The 17,718-nt window shown below is 48.0% G+C and overlaps 1 protein-coding gene across 1 annotated transcript in view; it reads right to left on the reverse strand.

Annotated features, from left to right (window-relative positions):
* Positions 1 to 7,652, reverse strand: part of LOC120024359 (laminin subunit alpha-4-like) — a 37,832-nt gene extending 30,180 nt beyond the window's left edge. Inside the window, exons 1-2 of the mRNA XM_038968583.1 lie at positions 7,424 to 7,652; positions 101 to 202 (exon numbers count right to left, since the gene is read on the reverse strand). Coding sequence (XP_038824511.1) covers positions 101 to 202; positions 7,424 to 7,540 — 219 coding nt within the window. The 5' untranslated portion in view covers positions 7,541 to 7,652. The remainder of the gene's footprint in view (positions 1 to 100; positions 203 to 7,423) is intronic.
* Between the last annotated feature and the right edge of the window lie 10,066 nt (positions 7,653 to 17,718).

Consider the following 17,718-nt stretch of genomic DNA (forward strand, 5'->3'; position numbering starts at 1 on the left):
AATGGACTGATATACCACAGCTTTCAGCCAATCAGCATTCAGGGCTCGAACCATCCAGTTTATAATGAGTATTAATAGAGGGGATGGATGTCATACTTACTGTACAAACACCTGTGATATCTTCACATGTTTCTGAATGGCCTTTGCAGTTACATGGTAGGCATTTTTTCTGGTTACTGAGGAAATATAGTTTTGCACACACCTAGGGAGAGGGAACATGAACGAGCTCTTTAAAACAGAGTACAACCTCAGTTTCACACACAACAGTTTTCCCCTGAATCTGATCTAGGATTAGAAATACATTTGACCAGTGATATGGTTCCTGACATTAATGCCAAGTTGCTTACGGGGCACTTTATCATTCTACCTTATGTTATTTAGAGTATTAAATTGTTATTGATTACTGCACTGTTAGGTTTAGAGCTTGCAAGAAAGGCATTTCTCTATACTTGTGCACGTGACATTAAAAGTTGAAACAGCAATTTCAGAAAGCACGTAGAGCATCTGGAATCGTTTTGGCAAGGCTGGATTAAGTTGTGCGTCATCAATGGGATACGACATTCCCCTACTTTCACAATATCTCTTATCAAACACACTCACGTTCCGTCATGAAAAAAAGGTGCTCTCTTATTTAGCTACTCTAATATGTGACAATAAAGCACAGTACTTGACTAAGACAAAATGATGACATTATTGGATACTTGCATACTGCCAGTAGTGGTTCAGTCATTCACAGAATGTTACTTACAGAACTCTCATGGCCAATTCACTCTGCCACTTGTTCTGTAAGGCAGTTTCCTAATGTAGTGTGAAATCAGAGTTCAGCAACACCTCTCCTCACTCCCCCTCCACAGATCCCGTTGATCTTCAGTCACCCCATTCAAAGAGGGTTCTGATCCTACAACACTACTCTGTTCATATTGGCCTGTTGTAAGAGTGCCATGTTTTCCCCCCTTGTTTCATCCAGTCAATGGAACACGTATGCTGTGTCCAGAGTGGCAGGCACCAATACATCTTAAACATTCCAGAGATATGCTCCCAGTTGTGACGCATAATTCCCCTTGATTTATTCGCTAGCAGGCCGTGAGGTCGGGATAGCAGGCCGGAGATCGGGCTGCCTTCTGAAAATTCGTAGCTTCCGTTCTTCTAGTTAACGCGCAATCATTGGAAAATAAAATCGACGACCTACGAGGAAGATTAAACTACCAACAGGACATTAAAAACTGTATTATCTTAGTATTAAATTATCAACATACTGTACAGCTGGCTGGTTATACGCTGTATCGGCAGGATAGAGCAGCGGCGTCTGGTAAAACAAGGGGTGGCGGACTATGCATATATGTAAACAACAGCTGGTGCACGATATTTAAGGAAGTCTCAAGTATCTCATGATAAGCTGTAGACCACATTATCTACCGCACTCAATGAGCTGTGTTCCGCCATAAGCAAATAGGAAAACGCTCATCCAGAGGCGGTGCTCCTAGTGGACGGGGACTTTAATGCAGGGAAACTTAAATCTGTTTTACCAAATTTCTATCAGCATGTTAAATGTGCAACCAGAGGGGAAAATACTCTAGATCACCTTTATACCACACACAGAGTCGTGTACAAATCTCTCCCTCGCCCTCCATTTGGCAAATCTGACCATAATTATATCCTCCTGATTGCTGCTTACAAGCAAAAGTTAAAGCAGGAAGCACCAGTGACTAGATCAATAAAAAAAGTGGTCAGATGAAGCAGATGCTAAGCTACAGGACAGTTTTGCTAGCACAGACTGAAATATGTTCCGCGATTCTTCCTATGGCATTGAGGAGGACACCACATCTGTCATTGGCTTTGTCAATAAGTGCATCGATGACGTTGTCCCCACAGTGACCATACGTCCATACCCCAACCAGAAGCCATGGATTACAGGCAACATCCGCACTGAGCTAAAGGCTGAGCTAAAAGCTGCCGCTTTCAAGGAGCAGGACTTTCAAACCCGGAAGCTTATAAGAAATCCCACTATGCCTTCCGATAAACCATCAAACAGGCAAAATGTCAATACAGTACTAAGATTGAATCGTACTACACCGTCTCCGACGCTCATCGGCTTGCAAACCATTACAGACTACACAGGGAAGCACAGCCGAGAGATGCCCAGTGACACGAGCCAACCAGACGAGCTAAATTACTTCTATGCTCGATTCGAGACAAATAACACTGAAACATGTATGAGAGCACCAACTGTTCCGGACGACTGTGTGATCATGCTCTCTTACGTGAGTAAGACGTTTAAACAGGTCAACATTCACAGGGCCGCAGGGCCAGACGGATTACCAGGATGTGTACTGTGAGCATGCGTTGACCAACTGGCAAGAATGCTATTCATTGACTACAGCTCAACGTTCAACACCATAGTGCCCTCAAAGCTCATCCATTAGCTAAGGACCATGGGACTAAACACCTCCCTCTGCAACTGGATCCTGGACTTCCTGACGGGCCGCCCCCCAGTTGGTAAAGGCAGGGAACAACACATTCGCCACGCTGATCCTCAACACGGTGGCCCCTCAGGGGTGCGTGCTCAGTCCCCTCCTGTACTCCCTGTTCACTCATGACTGCACGGCCAGGCACGACTCCAACACCATCATTAAGTTTGCCGATGACACAACAGTGTTAGTAGGCCTCTCCCTCAAAGTGATCAAGACAAAGGAGATGATTGTGGACTACAGGAAAAGGAGGACCGAGCACGACCCCATTCTCATCGACGGGGCTGTAGTGGAGCAGGTTGAGAGCTTCAAGTTCCTTGGTATCCACATCACCAACAAACTAACAAGGTCCAAGCACACCAAGACAGTCGTTGAGAGGGCACAACAAATCCTATTCGCCCTCAGGAGACTGAAAAGATTTGACATGGGTCCTCAGATCCTCAAAAGGTTCTACAGCTGCACCATCGAGAGTATCCTGACTGGTTGCATCACTGCCTGGTATGGCAAATGCTCAGCCTCCGACCGCAATGCACTACAGAGGGTAGTGCGTACGGTCCAGTACATCACTGGGGCCAAGCTTCCTGACATCCAGGACCTCTATACCAGGTGGTGTCAGAGGAAGGCCCTAAAAATTGTCAAAGACTCCAGCCACTCTAGTCATAGACTGTTCTCTCTGCTACCGCACGGCAAGCGGTACCGGAGTGCCAAGTCTAAGTCCAAGAGGCTCTAAACAGCTTCCCCCAAGCCATAAGACTCCTGAACATCTAATAAAATGACTACACCCCCACCCCCCCCTTTTACGCCACTGCTACTCTTATTATTATTATTATCTATGCATAGTCACTTTAATAACTCTACCTACATGTACCTCAATTACCTCGACTAACTGGTGCCCCCGCAGATTGACTCTGTACTGGAACCCCCTCTATATAGTCTCGCTATTATGTTATTGCTGCTCTTTAACTACTTGTTACTTTTATCTCTCATTCTTAAACATATTTTTTTAACTGCATTGTTGGTTAGGGGCTTGTAAGTAAGCATTTCACCGTAAGGTCTACACCTGTTGTAAACGGCGCATGTGACTAATAAAATTTGATTTGATTTGTCAGGCAAAGAAATGTCTTTCCTACGAACTCGTGAAACATCCTGTGAACAGCCGTGCTTTCGTGCACAGAGCAGATTTTTCCTTCCTTCCTGTGGCTTTTCTGACCGATAGTACACACCATAAATGAGGCCAGGCCTATACATCATATGGTTATGATGTTATATGATGTCCTGGTTATTGACTACAGGTAATTTCAATCGATTCTACTCACCTTCTGCTCCCACACATATGTTTGCATTACAACTGATTACATACTATAGAGTAGGTGTTATCTATGCCAGTATTTAGGTAAAATGATCTGAATGGGTCCTGAACAGTAAGCAGTCTAGAGATCCATATCACAATTGAGGCTATTGCACTACAGAATGCTAGTCCTCTCAGAGAGTCTTATTGGTTGCTGACAGTGCTGAATAATTACACTTCATTGCTAATGTCTGGATTTAGAATGATCTGAACCCCACCCTGTTCAACTGGGTCTTGGATTTCCTGACGGGCCGACCCCAGGTGGTGAAGGTAAGCAACAACACCTCCGCTATGCTGATCCTTAACATGGGGGCCCCACAAGGGTGTGTCCTCAGCCCCCTCCTGTACTCCCTGTTCACCTATTACTGCGTGGCCACGCATGCCTCCAACTAAATCATCAAGTTTGTAGACAACACAACAGTTGTAGGCCTGATTACCAACAATGACAAGACCGCCTACAGGAAGGAGGTGAGGGCCCTGGCGGAGTGGTGCCAGGGAAAAAAACTATCTTTCAACGTCAACAAAACGAATGAACTGATCGTGGACTCTAGGAGACAGCAAAGCGAGCACGCCCCCATCCACATCGACAGGGCCGCAGTGGAGAGGGTGAAAAGCCTCGGTGTGCACATCACTGACAACCTGAAATGGTCCATGCAAACGGTGTGGTGAAGAAGGCGGAACAGCGTCTCATTAACCTCAAGAGGCTGAAAAAATTTGGCTTGGCTCCTATGACCCTCACAAACCTCTACAGATGCACCATTGAGAGCATCCTGTCAGGCTGTATCACTGCCTGGTATGGCATTTGCACTATCCGCAACCGCAGGGCTCTCCAGAGGGTGGTGCGGTCAGCCCAAGCATCATCGGGGGCACACTGCCTGCCCTCCAGGACATCTACAGCACCTGTTGTCACAGAAAGCCCAAGAAGATCATCAATGACCTCAGCCACCTGAGCCATGGCCTGTTCACCCCGTTACCATCTAGAAGGCGGAGACAGTACAGGTGCATCAAAACTGGGACTGAAAAACAGCTTCTGTCTCTCCATCTCCAGGCCATCAGACTTAAATAGTCACCACAGTACCCTGCCCTGAACTTAGTCACTGTTACTGGCCGGCTACCACCCGATACTCTACCCTGCACATAGTCATTGAACACTGCTCACTTTAATAATGTTGACATACTGTTTTACCCACTTCATATGTATATACTGTATTCTAGTCAAGGCTCATCCTATATAACTACTGGTATACACACCTTTTCTATTCATATACTGTTCATAATGTCTATACACAACATCATATTCATACATGTATTTATATTCCAGACTCTGACATTGCTCGTTTTGTGTGTATTGTTTTGTGTATTTTGTGTGTATTGTTTTGAATTATTGCACTGTTTGAGCTAGGAAAAACAAAATATGTGTACTTGACCAATAAAATGTGATTTGATTTAGATTTTATTACCCTATGGTGAACTACTTTTGACCACCAGGGCCAATACAGTAGGGCTCTGGTCAAAAGTAGTGCATTATATATAACAGGGAATAGGGTGCCATTTGGGACGTAGACTTTAGAAGTGTAAAGTACATAACACAGCAGACGTTGCACCATGTAATATCTAACTACATTAGTTTCTGTTCGTTTGGACCAGAATGAGTCTCATTCAAATATCCTTTAGTTCAGAATACCATTTCATTAAAACACCAAACCCCAACTTCCTGGTACTGTTTCCCCTGGGTATAGGGAGTAATCCTGTGATACAGAAAACAAACCCCTCAGGAATATTTTACAGCATGGTAAATGCTCTAATCCGCTCCTAAATGGCATGAACATTGAAACAATTCACATCTGTAGCCTTCTGGTCCATTCTGAATGTCCTCTGTAATGTGAGCTATTTCTGAACTATTTCTCTGTGCGCCCACTACCGTAGAGAACAAAGATGACATTCACCATGTAGTATAGCCTTTCTCTGTTTCATGTGCAGCAGCATGTCCCAAAGACTATGTCACTGTGCTCCACTTCTAAAAGGTGGAACCTCAAATGTTAAGGGCAATTCCACGTTAACAGAGTGATGCGGAGACTCAGATTTTTCACACTCCTTGTGCACAGAGTTTAATGGTTTGTTTAACTTTGCAATCATTGTTATTTTTTGGGGCATACAATTTAAAGTGAAAAATCTGAGTCTCAACATCACTCTGTTATCAGGGAATTGCCAGTATGCATTTATCATTAGCTGTTCATATCATGTGTTCAGAAGTGCTATAAGTTATGTAGCCTACATGAGACTAAGCATGAGTCTGGCTCTATCTCTGCCTCTGGGACAGGGATGAATAAATACAGTGGGTCTCAGGCAGAAAAACAAGAATTGGCTCCAAACAAGAGTTCAGTCCAAAGTCAACATCTTCTCAGGTCTGAGGCTGTGGCAGACTCTCTCTCTCTCTGAAATAGGAACAACAAACCCGGTGCCCCCCTCTCCCTCCCTGCCTGCACCCACTCCTCACAATAAGAGACAAGTAGTTTATTGACTTTGGGCCTAGTGAAGGCTTCACTCTCTGACTTAGTGGTAAACTCCTCGGAAGATACTGAGGATGGGAAAGGGGTATGGCTCGGTAATGTGAATCTCATCATAATCCAATAACAGAGCAGAGACGATATGTCTGCAGTGGAGAGGCCTCTATCTCCTCATGGGTCTCTGCTATTAGAATGCTCATGTACACAGAAGAAGTAAACAATTTCACAAGAGGCGGAAGATCGACAATTCTAAATTTAGACACTGGGGGATCTGCTCCCTGCCCTCCTCCCCTTCCCCCCACCCTATCAAAATTCTCTCAACTGCCTTAAATTCAGCAAAACAAAAATAAATATAGCTATTCAATTCATTGTTCTGACTCTCTGTGACCTCTTACACAATGCAAAGTAGGTAACATTTACATTAGTCTCGCTCTGGGCACATTGTTTTGCCTGTGTCCCTGAGATAGAAGGTCTCTCTCTAAAATAGATGCCCATTCTTTGGGCCCCCGTTGGCCCCCAAACAGGAAATATCTGCCTGCACCCAGTCTACCCACTATAAATGTGTGAGCAGCACGTCCTGTATTGTTTCTCATGCCTTTTCTGCTTGCTATGTTCCCTCTATGTGTGTTGCTCAACACTTGGCAGCTGGTTTCCATTAGGGCTCCACCGGTGGCTAGCGCGGGCCAATGGAGAGTGATATGTCCCTCATCAGGGTCTCGGCTGGAGCTCCTCCACAAACATCCCGACCCCAGGCAGAACACAGAGAGGGTTGATACGCAGCACTGAGTGGCCAGATTGCGGCCATAGAGATATGGATCCACACAGCAAGATCCTCTCACACCCAAACCACCCCAGCATTTCACAAAAAAGTCTAAGAAGCATACTGACTGACTTACAAACCTGTCTCTCTTGCAGTGACTATCAAAACCCATTAGAGTTTAGCTACAGAAGCATTCAGCACAGTTCATGGACATAATATCCAATGTGGAAAAGTTTGCAATAACAACAGGTCCTCTGTATTTAGCTGTGATAAGGAACTGGACGCCTGCTGTGCATCCTGTACCAGCCAAGCAGAGAAAAAACAAAATGTCTGGTCTTACTTTCATCACGGACTGCTGTTCCCAATGTAAACCAATGGAAGTCGCTGGGCAGACGATCCCTGAGAGGACGATGGAGAGTAGAAGGCAGAGGCAGGGCAGAGCTTTAGTAGCAGACATGTCTGTGTGTCCAGTGGAGCGCTGCTCCCTCTCACTCTCTGTCTCCCTGTCCTGCCTGTAGTGAAGTCTTTCTGCGACACAGGCAGCTCTCTCGCTCCCTCTTTCTGCAGCACCCGTTGGTTTAACTTTTCCACTGGTCCGACCTACAGATGCGGTGCAAGCGCCAGCTCAGTCCAGCCCCAAGTCCTATAAAACAAATAGTGTGTACTTCCTCCTCTCCCTATCTCCCTCTCCTTTCCTTTCAACTCCCCCCTATGCCTCCCCCAGTGGACCTGCCTCCCCAGAGCCTGATCATAAATCACATTCAGATGAGAAGTCTGGAGAGTGAGAGAGAGGAGGAGAGAGAGGGGGAGCAATAAAAAGGGAGAGAAAATTAGAGAGCAACAGGGTGCACTAGACTAGTGTGTATTTCAGACAGGCAGACAGTGTAGTCATCCAGATGGCATATCTCCCTCTGACTGGCAGAGTCACATTGAGTATTGTTGGGCAGCAGCCGTCTCTGTCTGCAGGGTCCCTCCATGGTACCCTTTTACCTTGGGGGGGGGGGGGGGGGCTGAGCAGCAGACACAACCTCCAACCCCTCTCAGAGCCCTACCTACCCCCTCTGGTCCACTCGTCCAGGTAGAGAGAGGGGCCGGGATAAGCCTCAGGACTACGTCTGCAGTTCCGAAAAAATTAAAAAGCTGCCCCCCCACCCCACCTCTTCACACTTCTCCCCCATCCCCCTCCCTGGCTGGCGCTGCTCCTCTGTTTTTCTAAACACAGGTCAGACTGTCAAAGAAGGTGATACATTTATAAAAACTATGTTAGTCAGGATGCTTCCCCCACCAGGAAGGATGCCAATTACTATGGCTGAAAGTAGCACTCAGTCAGTCAAAGGAAGTATTGTCAAAGTTCAACGCTGTGTACTCTAAGATCAAAGTATGGTGTCCGTGTCGGTGCACGTGCTTTATTCCTGTCGGAAATGTTCAATGCAGAAACACATGACAATAAAGAGACGTGTCATGCCAGCCATTAGATTGTGACAGGGTGATGTTGTTCTCTCTCCATCTCTCTGCCTATAAAGAGTGTGTTGTAAGTCGTTTCAAATGTGGAGTCTGAGTTATGTGCCGTTGGTCCTGACTGGACCATGTGGAAGTTATACACTACATGACCAAAAGTATGTGGACACCTGCTCGTCGAACATCTCATTCCAAAATCAGCCTCTACTCTTCTGGGAAGGCTTTCCACTAGATGTTAAAAAACATTGCTGCGGGGACGTGCTTGCATTCAGCCACAAGAGCATTAGTGAGGTAGGGCACTGATGTTGGGCGATTAGGCCTGGCTCACAGTCGGCGTTCCAACTCATCCCAAAAGGTGTTCAATGGGGTTGAGGTCATAGCTCTGTGCAGGCCAGTCAAATTCTTCCACACCGATGTGTGCACGGGGGCATTGTCATGCTGGAAGAGGAAAGGGCCTTCCCCAAACTGTTGCCACAAAGTTGGAAGCAAAGAATCATCTAGAATGTCATTGTATGACTGTAGAATTAAGATTTCCCTTCACTGGAACTAAGGGGCCTAGCCTGAACCATGAAAAACAGCCCCAGACCATATTTCCTCCTCCACCAAACTTGACAGTTGGCACTATGCATTGGGGCAGGTAGCATTTTCCTGGCATCCGCCAAACCCAGATTCGTCCGTCGGACTGCCAGATGGTGAAGTGTGATTGATCACTCCAGAGAACGCATTTCCACTGCTCCTGTTACGGCTATCGTCATATTCTTCCTCCTCCTCGGACGAGGAGAGGCGAGACGGATCGGACCAATACGCAGAGTGGTTAGTGTTCATAATGATTTATTAAAACGAAACTGAATACTGAATTACAAAACAAATAAACGAAGTGCATAAACCGATACAGTACCGCGTGGTGCAACAAACACAGACATGTAAACAAACACCCCCAAAACACACGTGAAACCCAGGCTGCCTAAGTATGATTCTCAATCAGGGACAACGATTGACAGCTGTCTCTGATTGAGAATCATACCCAGCCGAACACAAACATCCCAACATAGAAAATCAAACATAGACAAACCCACCCAACTCACACCCTGACCAACTAAAGAAATACAAGAAAAAGGAAAACAGGTCAGGAACGTGACATAACCCCCCCCTTAAGGTGCGAACTCCGGGCGCACCAGCATAAACTCTAGGGGAGGGTCTGGGTGGGCGTCTGTCCACGGTGGCGGCTCTGGCGCTGGTCGTGGTCCCCACCCCACCATAGTCAATCCCCTCCTCCATAGCCTCCTCCAAATTAACCCCACTAGATTAAGGGGCAGCACCGGACTGAGGGGCAGCACCGGACTGAGGGGCAGCACCGGATTGAGGGTCAGCACCGGACTGAGGGGCAGCACCGGACTGAGGGGCAGCACCGGACTGAGGGGCAGCACCGGACTGAGGGACGGATCCTGGCTGGCTGGCTCTGGCGGATCCTGGCTGGCTGGCTCTGGCGGATCCTGGCTGGCTGGCTCTGGCGGATCCTGGCTGGACGGCTCTGGCTGGTCCTGGCTGGACGGCTCTGGCTGGTCCTGGCTGGACGGCTCGGGACAGACGGACAGCGCTGGGCAGGCAGACAGTTTAGACAGCGCTGGGCAGGCAGACAGTTTAGACAGCGCTGGGCAGGCAGACAGTTTAGACAGCGCTGGGCAGGCAGACAGTTCAGACAGCGCTGGGCAGGCAGACAGTTCAGACAGCGCTGGGCAGGCAGACAGTTCAGACAGCGCTGGGAAGGCAGGCAGTTCAGACTCAGGCTGCGCTGGAGAGGAGGAAGGCTCTGACAGCGCTGGACAGGTGGGAGCAGCTGGAGAGAGAACCCGGAGAGACAGCCTGGTGTGGGGGGCTGCCACCGGAGGACTGGTACGTGGAGGTGGCACCGGGTATACCGGACCGTGAAGGAGGACACGCGCTCTTGAGCACCGAGCCTCCCCAACCCTACCAGGTTGAATGGTCCCCGTAGCCATGCCAGTGCGGCGAGGTGGAATAGCCCGCACTGGGCTATGCTGGCGAACCGGGGACACCATCTGTAAGGCTGGTGCCATGTACGCCGGCCCGAGGAGACGTACTGGAGGCCAGATATGTTGGGCCGGCTTCATGGCACCCGGCTCGATGCCCAACCTAGCCCTACCAGTGCGGCGAGGTGGAATAGCCCGCACTGGGCTAAGCACGCGTACTGGGGACACCGTGCGCTTTACCGCATAACACGGTGTCTGACCAGTACGACGCCCTCTCACTCCACGGTAAGCACGGGGAGTTGGCTCAGGTATCCTACCCGGCTTTGCCACACTCCGCGTGTGCCCCCCCCCCCCCCAATAAATTTTTGGGTCTGACTCTCGGGCTCCCAACTGCGTCGCCGCGCTGCCTCCTCATACCAGCGCCTCTCTGCCTTCGCTGCCTCCAACTCCGCCTTGGGACGGCGATATTCCCCTGGCTGAGCCCAGGGTCCTTTGCCGTCCAGAATCTCTTCCCAAGTCCAGGAGTCCTGGGTTTTTTTCCGCTGTTGTTGCCGCCCTTCTCCACTCCGCTTGGTCCATTGGTGGTGGGTGTTTCTGTTACGGCTATCGTCATATTCTTCCTCCTCCTCGGACGAGGAGAGGCGAGACGGATCGGACCAATACGCAGAGTGGTTAGTGTTCATAATGATTTATTAAAACGAAACTGAATACTGAATTACAAAACAAATAAACGAAGTGCATAAACCGATACAGTACCGTGTGGTGCAACAAACACAGACACGGAAACAAACACCCCCAAAACACACGTGAAACCCAGGCTGCCTAAGTATGATTCTCAATCAGGGACAACGATTGACAGCTGTCTCTGATTGAGAATCATACCCGGCCGAACACAAACATCCCAACATAGAAAATCAAACATAGACAAACCCACCCAACTCACGCCCTGACCAACTAAAGAAATTCAAGAAAAAGGAAAACAGGTCAGGAACGTGACAGCTCCAGAGACCAATGGCGGCGAGCTTTACACTACTCCAGCCGACGCTTGGCATTGCGCACAGTGATCTTAGGCTTGTGTGCGGCTGCTCGGCCATGGAAACCCATTTCATGAAGCTCCCGACAAACAGTTCTTGTGCTGACGTTGCTTCTAGAGGCAGTTTGGAACTCGGTAGTGATTGTTGCAATTGAGGACAGACGATTTTTACACGCTACGCGCTTCAGCACTCGGCGGTCACGTTCTGTGAGCTTGTGTGGCCTACCACTTCACGGCTGAGCCATGGTTGCTTCTAGACGTTTCCACTTCACAATAACAGCATTTACAGTTGACCGGGGCAGCTCTAGCAGGGCAGAAATGTGATGAACTGACTTGCTGGAAAGGTGGCAAGTCACTGAGCTCTTCAGTAAGGCCATTCTACTGCCAATGTTTGTCTATGGAGTACACATGGCTGTATGCTCAATTTTATACACCTGTCAGCAACGGGTGTGGCTGAAATAGCTAAATCCACTAATTTGACTGGGTGTCCACATAATTTTGTATATATAGTGTATGTCTCGAATGATCAATAAACAGGCCGTCACATTCCACATGCATGTTTGTGATGTTCCTTTTAATCCTGCCTTTCTTCCATGCAAGAGCAAAACAAGACCACAACATGTCCGTTATCCCCCATCAGAGGAGCCCAAACGTCAGCCTTTATAATATGATAGGAATTATCTCTCTCACACACTAACACACAGCACACACATTGCCTTATGTAAAGCCTGGCCTCAGAACCATAAGAAACATACTGTGGTGTTTACGGGTTCCCGATCTTATGACTTTACTAGGTTAAATAACAAATGGACGGAGAGGGAAATACGGTTAATGCCCACAGGTGTTTAATGTTACACTGCACGGGGTAACGGGGAGCTGCACAAAACCAACAAACCTAGCCTGAACTAGCTAACCATACCTCCCACTGGACAGTGACAACTGTGCGGCCACGGGGTGCCAGCCTCACCCGGTATATCACCACACCAACCTGGCCAACTACGTAGCAGGGACCCACCCAGTTGCTGTCCAGTTTGGGGCTCCTGCCTTTCACTCTCTTGGGGCCGTACACCCACACCAGGTCTCCTGATGTAAAATGTTGCCCCCTCACATGCACATCGTACCCCCCAGTAGAAAGATTGGCAGATTTTCTTCAGAGTCTTAATGCCGAAATGTCCTACACCAGGGCGTCCATGGTGTAGCTCCAGCACTCCTTCTCTCAGGACGTAAGGGATGACAAACTGCCAATGAGCCTCTCCTGAGGCTGATTCCAATTAGCTTATTTTCAGTGCTCCATCTCTTATTTCTACCCCAGGCCACTGTGACCACAGTCCCCTCACAGTGGGTGACTGCTCCACCACCTCATCCCAGGGGGGCAACGTCCTTCCTCCACCCAGCCAATCACCATATGTAGGTCGGGATCAGCCTGCTGTTGTCCGTCTACTTGTCAGTATCTGCTAGCTGCAGTGCCCGATACATGTGGCATTTGGACAGATGTCGTTCTGCTTCTCGAGCATCTGTGCGCTCACAATGCTTGCACTCAGGGCCACATGGCCACCTGGACAGTACATCAGCATTTGAGTGGTTCTCCCTGTCACGGTGAATGATGGTGTACTGGAAAACCTGTAGCTGCTCTATCCAGCGGGTCACTTGACCCTCGGTTTCTTTAAAGTAGAAAAGCCCCTTCAAAGCTACATGGTCTGTTCGGATGACGAAGGGCAGGCCACAGAGGTATTGGCAGAAGTGATGAGTCCACTACTGCCAGAAGTTCTCGGTGAGTGACACAGTAGTTCCTCTGCCTTGTTGAAGGTACGGTTATAGTATGCCACTACCCGCTCACCCTCAGGGGTGACCTGCGACAGCTCCCAGCCCCTCGCCACTGACATTGGTGTCCGGGGCGAACTGTCTCTGTGGGTCTGAGGCAATGAGGATGGGGACTTCACAAAGGGCCTTTTTCAGTGCTTCAAATGCAAACTGCTGCTCTTGGTTCAGAGGAGCAGTCACCGTTGAGAAGCCTGCCACAAACCTCCTGCAGTATTGGGCTAGGCCAAAGAATGCCCATACCTGGTGGATGTCTCTCGGGGTAGGCCAGTCCTGTATTGCAGCGACTTTGTCCTCCATTGTTTTGAGGCCCTCATTGTTCACTCTGTGGCTGAGGAAGGTGACCTCCCTTTTCAGCAGGCAACACTTTTCAGGGTGCAGCTGGAGTCCTGCAGCACGGATCCTCTCCAAGACCTCCCTCAGCGCCTCGAAGACAACATCAAAGTCCAGCCCATGTGCCAGCACATCGTCCAGTTACACAGACAGCGTTCGGGGAGCATGCCAGCCAGTACTTTCCTTATCAGCCGTTCAAACATTGCTGGGGCGTTGCATAGTCCGAATGGCATGGTCTTGAACTGCCACAGCCTCTTTCCTGTGGTGAAGGCAGTCTTGGCCTTGTCCACTGGAGCCATGGCCACCTGCCAGTAGCCACTTCGAAAGTCCAAAGAAGCGAACTATGTGGACCCCACCACCAAGTCAAGGGACTCATCCACCCTTGGCAGCGGGAAGGTGTCCTTGACAGTTATATAATTAACCTGGCGGTAGTCCAAACAGTGCCTCCATGTCCCATTTTTCTTTTGGACCAACACCACTGGAGAGATGCAGGTGCTGTCTGAGGGTTCGATAATATCAGCTGGTAGCATGTCTTCCACATTCTGATCTGCGATGGCCTGCCATCCAGTGGGGAGGCGACGGTGGCGCTGACGGATGGGGCTGGCCTCGGCTGTATTGATTCGGTGCTGCACAAGATGAGTACACCCAACATCTGCAGGGGTGGTGGCAAAGCTGTGACAGAACTCAAACAGCAGATCCCAAAGGCGATGGTGTTGTTGCTGCTCCATGCCTTCACAGTTCTTCTCCCAAATTACTGAATCACCTCAACAGCAACAAGTTTTGCAGTCTGAGTAACCAGGGGAGATATCGTCTGACTGGGCGAGCGCTGCAGGGCATGGCACGGCACTTGTTCAGTTGGTCAGAGTCCCATGTAGGACTCCTGGGGGTCACAGCTTGGATGGCTGTGTGGAATAGGGGTTGGTTCAGTGCCTGCTTGGGGGGAGATGCCTGCTTCCAGAGGGAAAGGCTTCGATAGGACTGTGGTCTGGAGTGTCTCTGTGAGAGCTCTAGCGGGAGCAGTTGTGTGTTGGACCGACCGGGTGGGTGGCTCTCAATTTGTTGCACCACAGCACCAGTAGTAGGAGCAGGGGAAGGGCCAAGACGTATGGCAGGACAGCCATAAAAGGTTATCACCTCAGCTAGAAGATCCACCCACCCTGCATAGGAAGTCCAAACTCAATAGGCACTTCTCTCTGACCTCCACAACCCAGATGGGGTGGTAGAACATTTGGCCAGCTATACATACAGTATATCCACATAGGCCGATCCCATCATTGGAGCCTGGTCACCCATGACAGTCCCAATGGGACACCGACAGCCCCCAGGTAGGTGTGGGGGGCAATATGTTAGCGTGGATCAGTGTAGCGGTGGAGCCTGTATCAATGAGGGCCTCCACGCTCTGGCTTCCTATTTGCACAGGTATCCGACTGCTGATGGGGTCAGGCCGGATGGGGGGCAGGTCGGACACTATTCACCAGTGGTAGTCTCTCTGTGTTATTTTTTCGGTGTGCCCAGTGGTGCTCCTACTGCACTGGGTCCATCCCGTTTCCCGAACGTTGTGGTTCTGGAGTGGCTCTAGATTCCACAAAGGTGCAATCTCTCATCTGGTGGCCTTTCCAGCCACAGCGCCAGAAAATGTGCTGTTATAAATTTGTTGGTCCAACATCAGGCCGGGGCAGGTGTTGTGTTGAGGTTTTCTCTGCCACTGGTCAAGGTGGGGGGCTTGGAAGTTGTACCTGGTGTGTTTGGGGGTGGGGTCTTCCAGCTGAGGTGGCCTGCCCTTTTCTGAGGACTTCCTCGGGTCAGGGCCTTTGTTAGTGTTAGTCTAGTGTCTCTGGTCCACAAAGGTGAATCTGTTCACGGAGTCTGTCTGGTGTTAGCCCCTTGATGAAAGCCTCTGTAGCAAGGGTCATGACAATGCTGTCTGAGAACTGGGGAATCCTTTCTGTGGCTAAATAGTGAACCTCAGTGGCATAAACACCCAGTATCTCGCCAGGCTTTCCGGCTCGCTCAGCAAACTGTTGACGCCAAGGCTGGCAGCGGCTGACCAAACCACAGAGTTCTTTCAATTGCTATAGCCTGGGAATCCTTCATCTCCTGTTCAGACAGGTCCAGTAGTACAGGACAAAAGTAACTTTAAAAAATAAATGTTACAGATATTTTGTTACATATAGGGTGCCTTCAGACCCCCCTCGAAATTGTGTTGTGTTACAGCCTGAATTTAAAATAGATTAATTTGAGATTTGTTTGTCACTGGCCTACACACAATAACCCATAATGTCAAAGTGCAATTACGTTTTACGAAATTTTTACAAATTAATAAAAAATGAAAAGCTGAAATGTCTAGAGTCAATAAGTATTCAACCCCTTTGTTATGGCAAGCCAAAATAAGTTCAGGAGTAAAAATGTGCTTAACAAGTCACATAATACATTGCATGGACTCACTGTGTGCAATAATAGTGTTTATCATGATTTTCGAATGACTACCTCATCTCTGTACACCACACATATAATTATCTCAGTCGAGCAGGGAATTTCAAACAAAGATTCAACCACAAAGACCAGAGAGGTTTCCATGCCTCTAAAGAAGGACACCTATTGGGTAAAACAAAAAAAAGCAGACATTGAATATTCCTTTGAGCATGGTGTTAATTCTACTTTGGATGGTGTATCAATAAGCCCAATCACTACAAAGATACAGGCGTCCTTCCTAACTCAGTTGCCGGAGTGGAAGAAAACCACTCAGAGATTTCACCATGAGGCCAATGGTGACTTTAAAATAGTTACAGAGTCTAATGGCTGTGATAGGAGAAAACTGAGGATGGATCAACAACATTGTAGTTACTCCACAATACTAACCTAATTGACAGAATAAAAATATTCCAAAACATGCGTCCTGTTTGCAACAAGGTACTAAAGTAATACTGCAAAACATGTGGCAAAGCAATTATCTTTTTGTCCTGAAAACAAAGTGTTATGTTTGAGCCAAATCCAATACAACACATGACAAAGTACCACTCTCCAAATGTTCAAGCATAGTGGTGGCTGCATCATGTTATGGGTATACTTATAATTGTTAAGGACTGGGGAGTTTGTCAGAATATAAAAGTAATGGAATGGAGTTAAGCTCAGGCAAAATCCTAAAGGAAAATCTGGTTCAGTCTGCTTTCCACTAGACACTGGGATATGAATTCACCTTTCAGCAGGACAATAACGCAAAACACAAGGCCACATATATACTGGAGTTACTTACCAAGAACAGTGAGTGGACTATTTACAGTTTTGCCATACATTTCAAGTAGATTTAAGTCAAGACCTGAAAATGGTTGTCTAGAAATTACAACAACCAATTTGACAGAGCTTGAAGAATTTTTTTAACGAATAATGGCCAAATGTTGCACAATCCAGGTGTGGAAAGCTTTCAGAGACTTACCCAGAAAGACTGAACTGTGATAGCTGCCAAAGGTGCTTCTATAAGGTATTGACTCAGGGGTGTGAATACTTATGTAAATTAGATATTTCTGTATCTCATTTTCAATGCATTTGCAAACATTTTGCACTTCATCATTATGGGATATTGTGTTTTTCAGAAATAAATGTAATACATTTTGAATTCAGGCTGTAACACAACAAAATGTGGAATAAGTCATGGGGTATGAATACTTTCTGAAGGCACTGTAAATTATTCATACACTTTACGTACATGGTACTTTTATTTATTTTTTTGCTCCTTTTTCTCCCCAATTTCGTGATATCCAATTACGGTCTCATCAATGCAACTCCCCAATGGGCTCGGGAGAGGCGAAGGTCAAGTCATGCGTCCTCTGAAACATGACCTGCCAAACCACACTTCTTAAAACCTCTTAAGGATCGGCCCCTTTTTTTCAATTTTAGCCTAAAATGACATACTCAAATCTAACTGCCTGTAGCTCAGGACCTGAAGCAAGGATATGCATATTCACCACCTGCAGCTGCAACTGGCCTGTCCGATGACGACGCAACTTC

Source organism: Salvelinus namaycush, chromosome 29 (genome assembly GCF_016432855.1).
Source record: "Salvelinus namaycush isolate Seneca chromosome 29, SaNama_1.0, whole genome shotgun sequence".
NCBI classification, from domain to species: domain Eukaryota; kingdom Metazoa; phylum Chordata; class Actinopteri; order Salmoniformes; family Salmonidae; genus Salvelinus; species Salvelinus namaycush.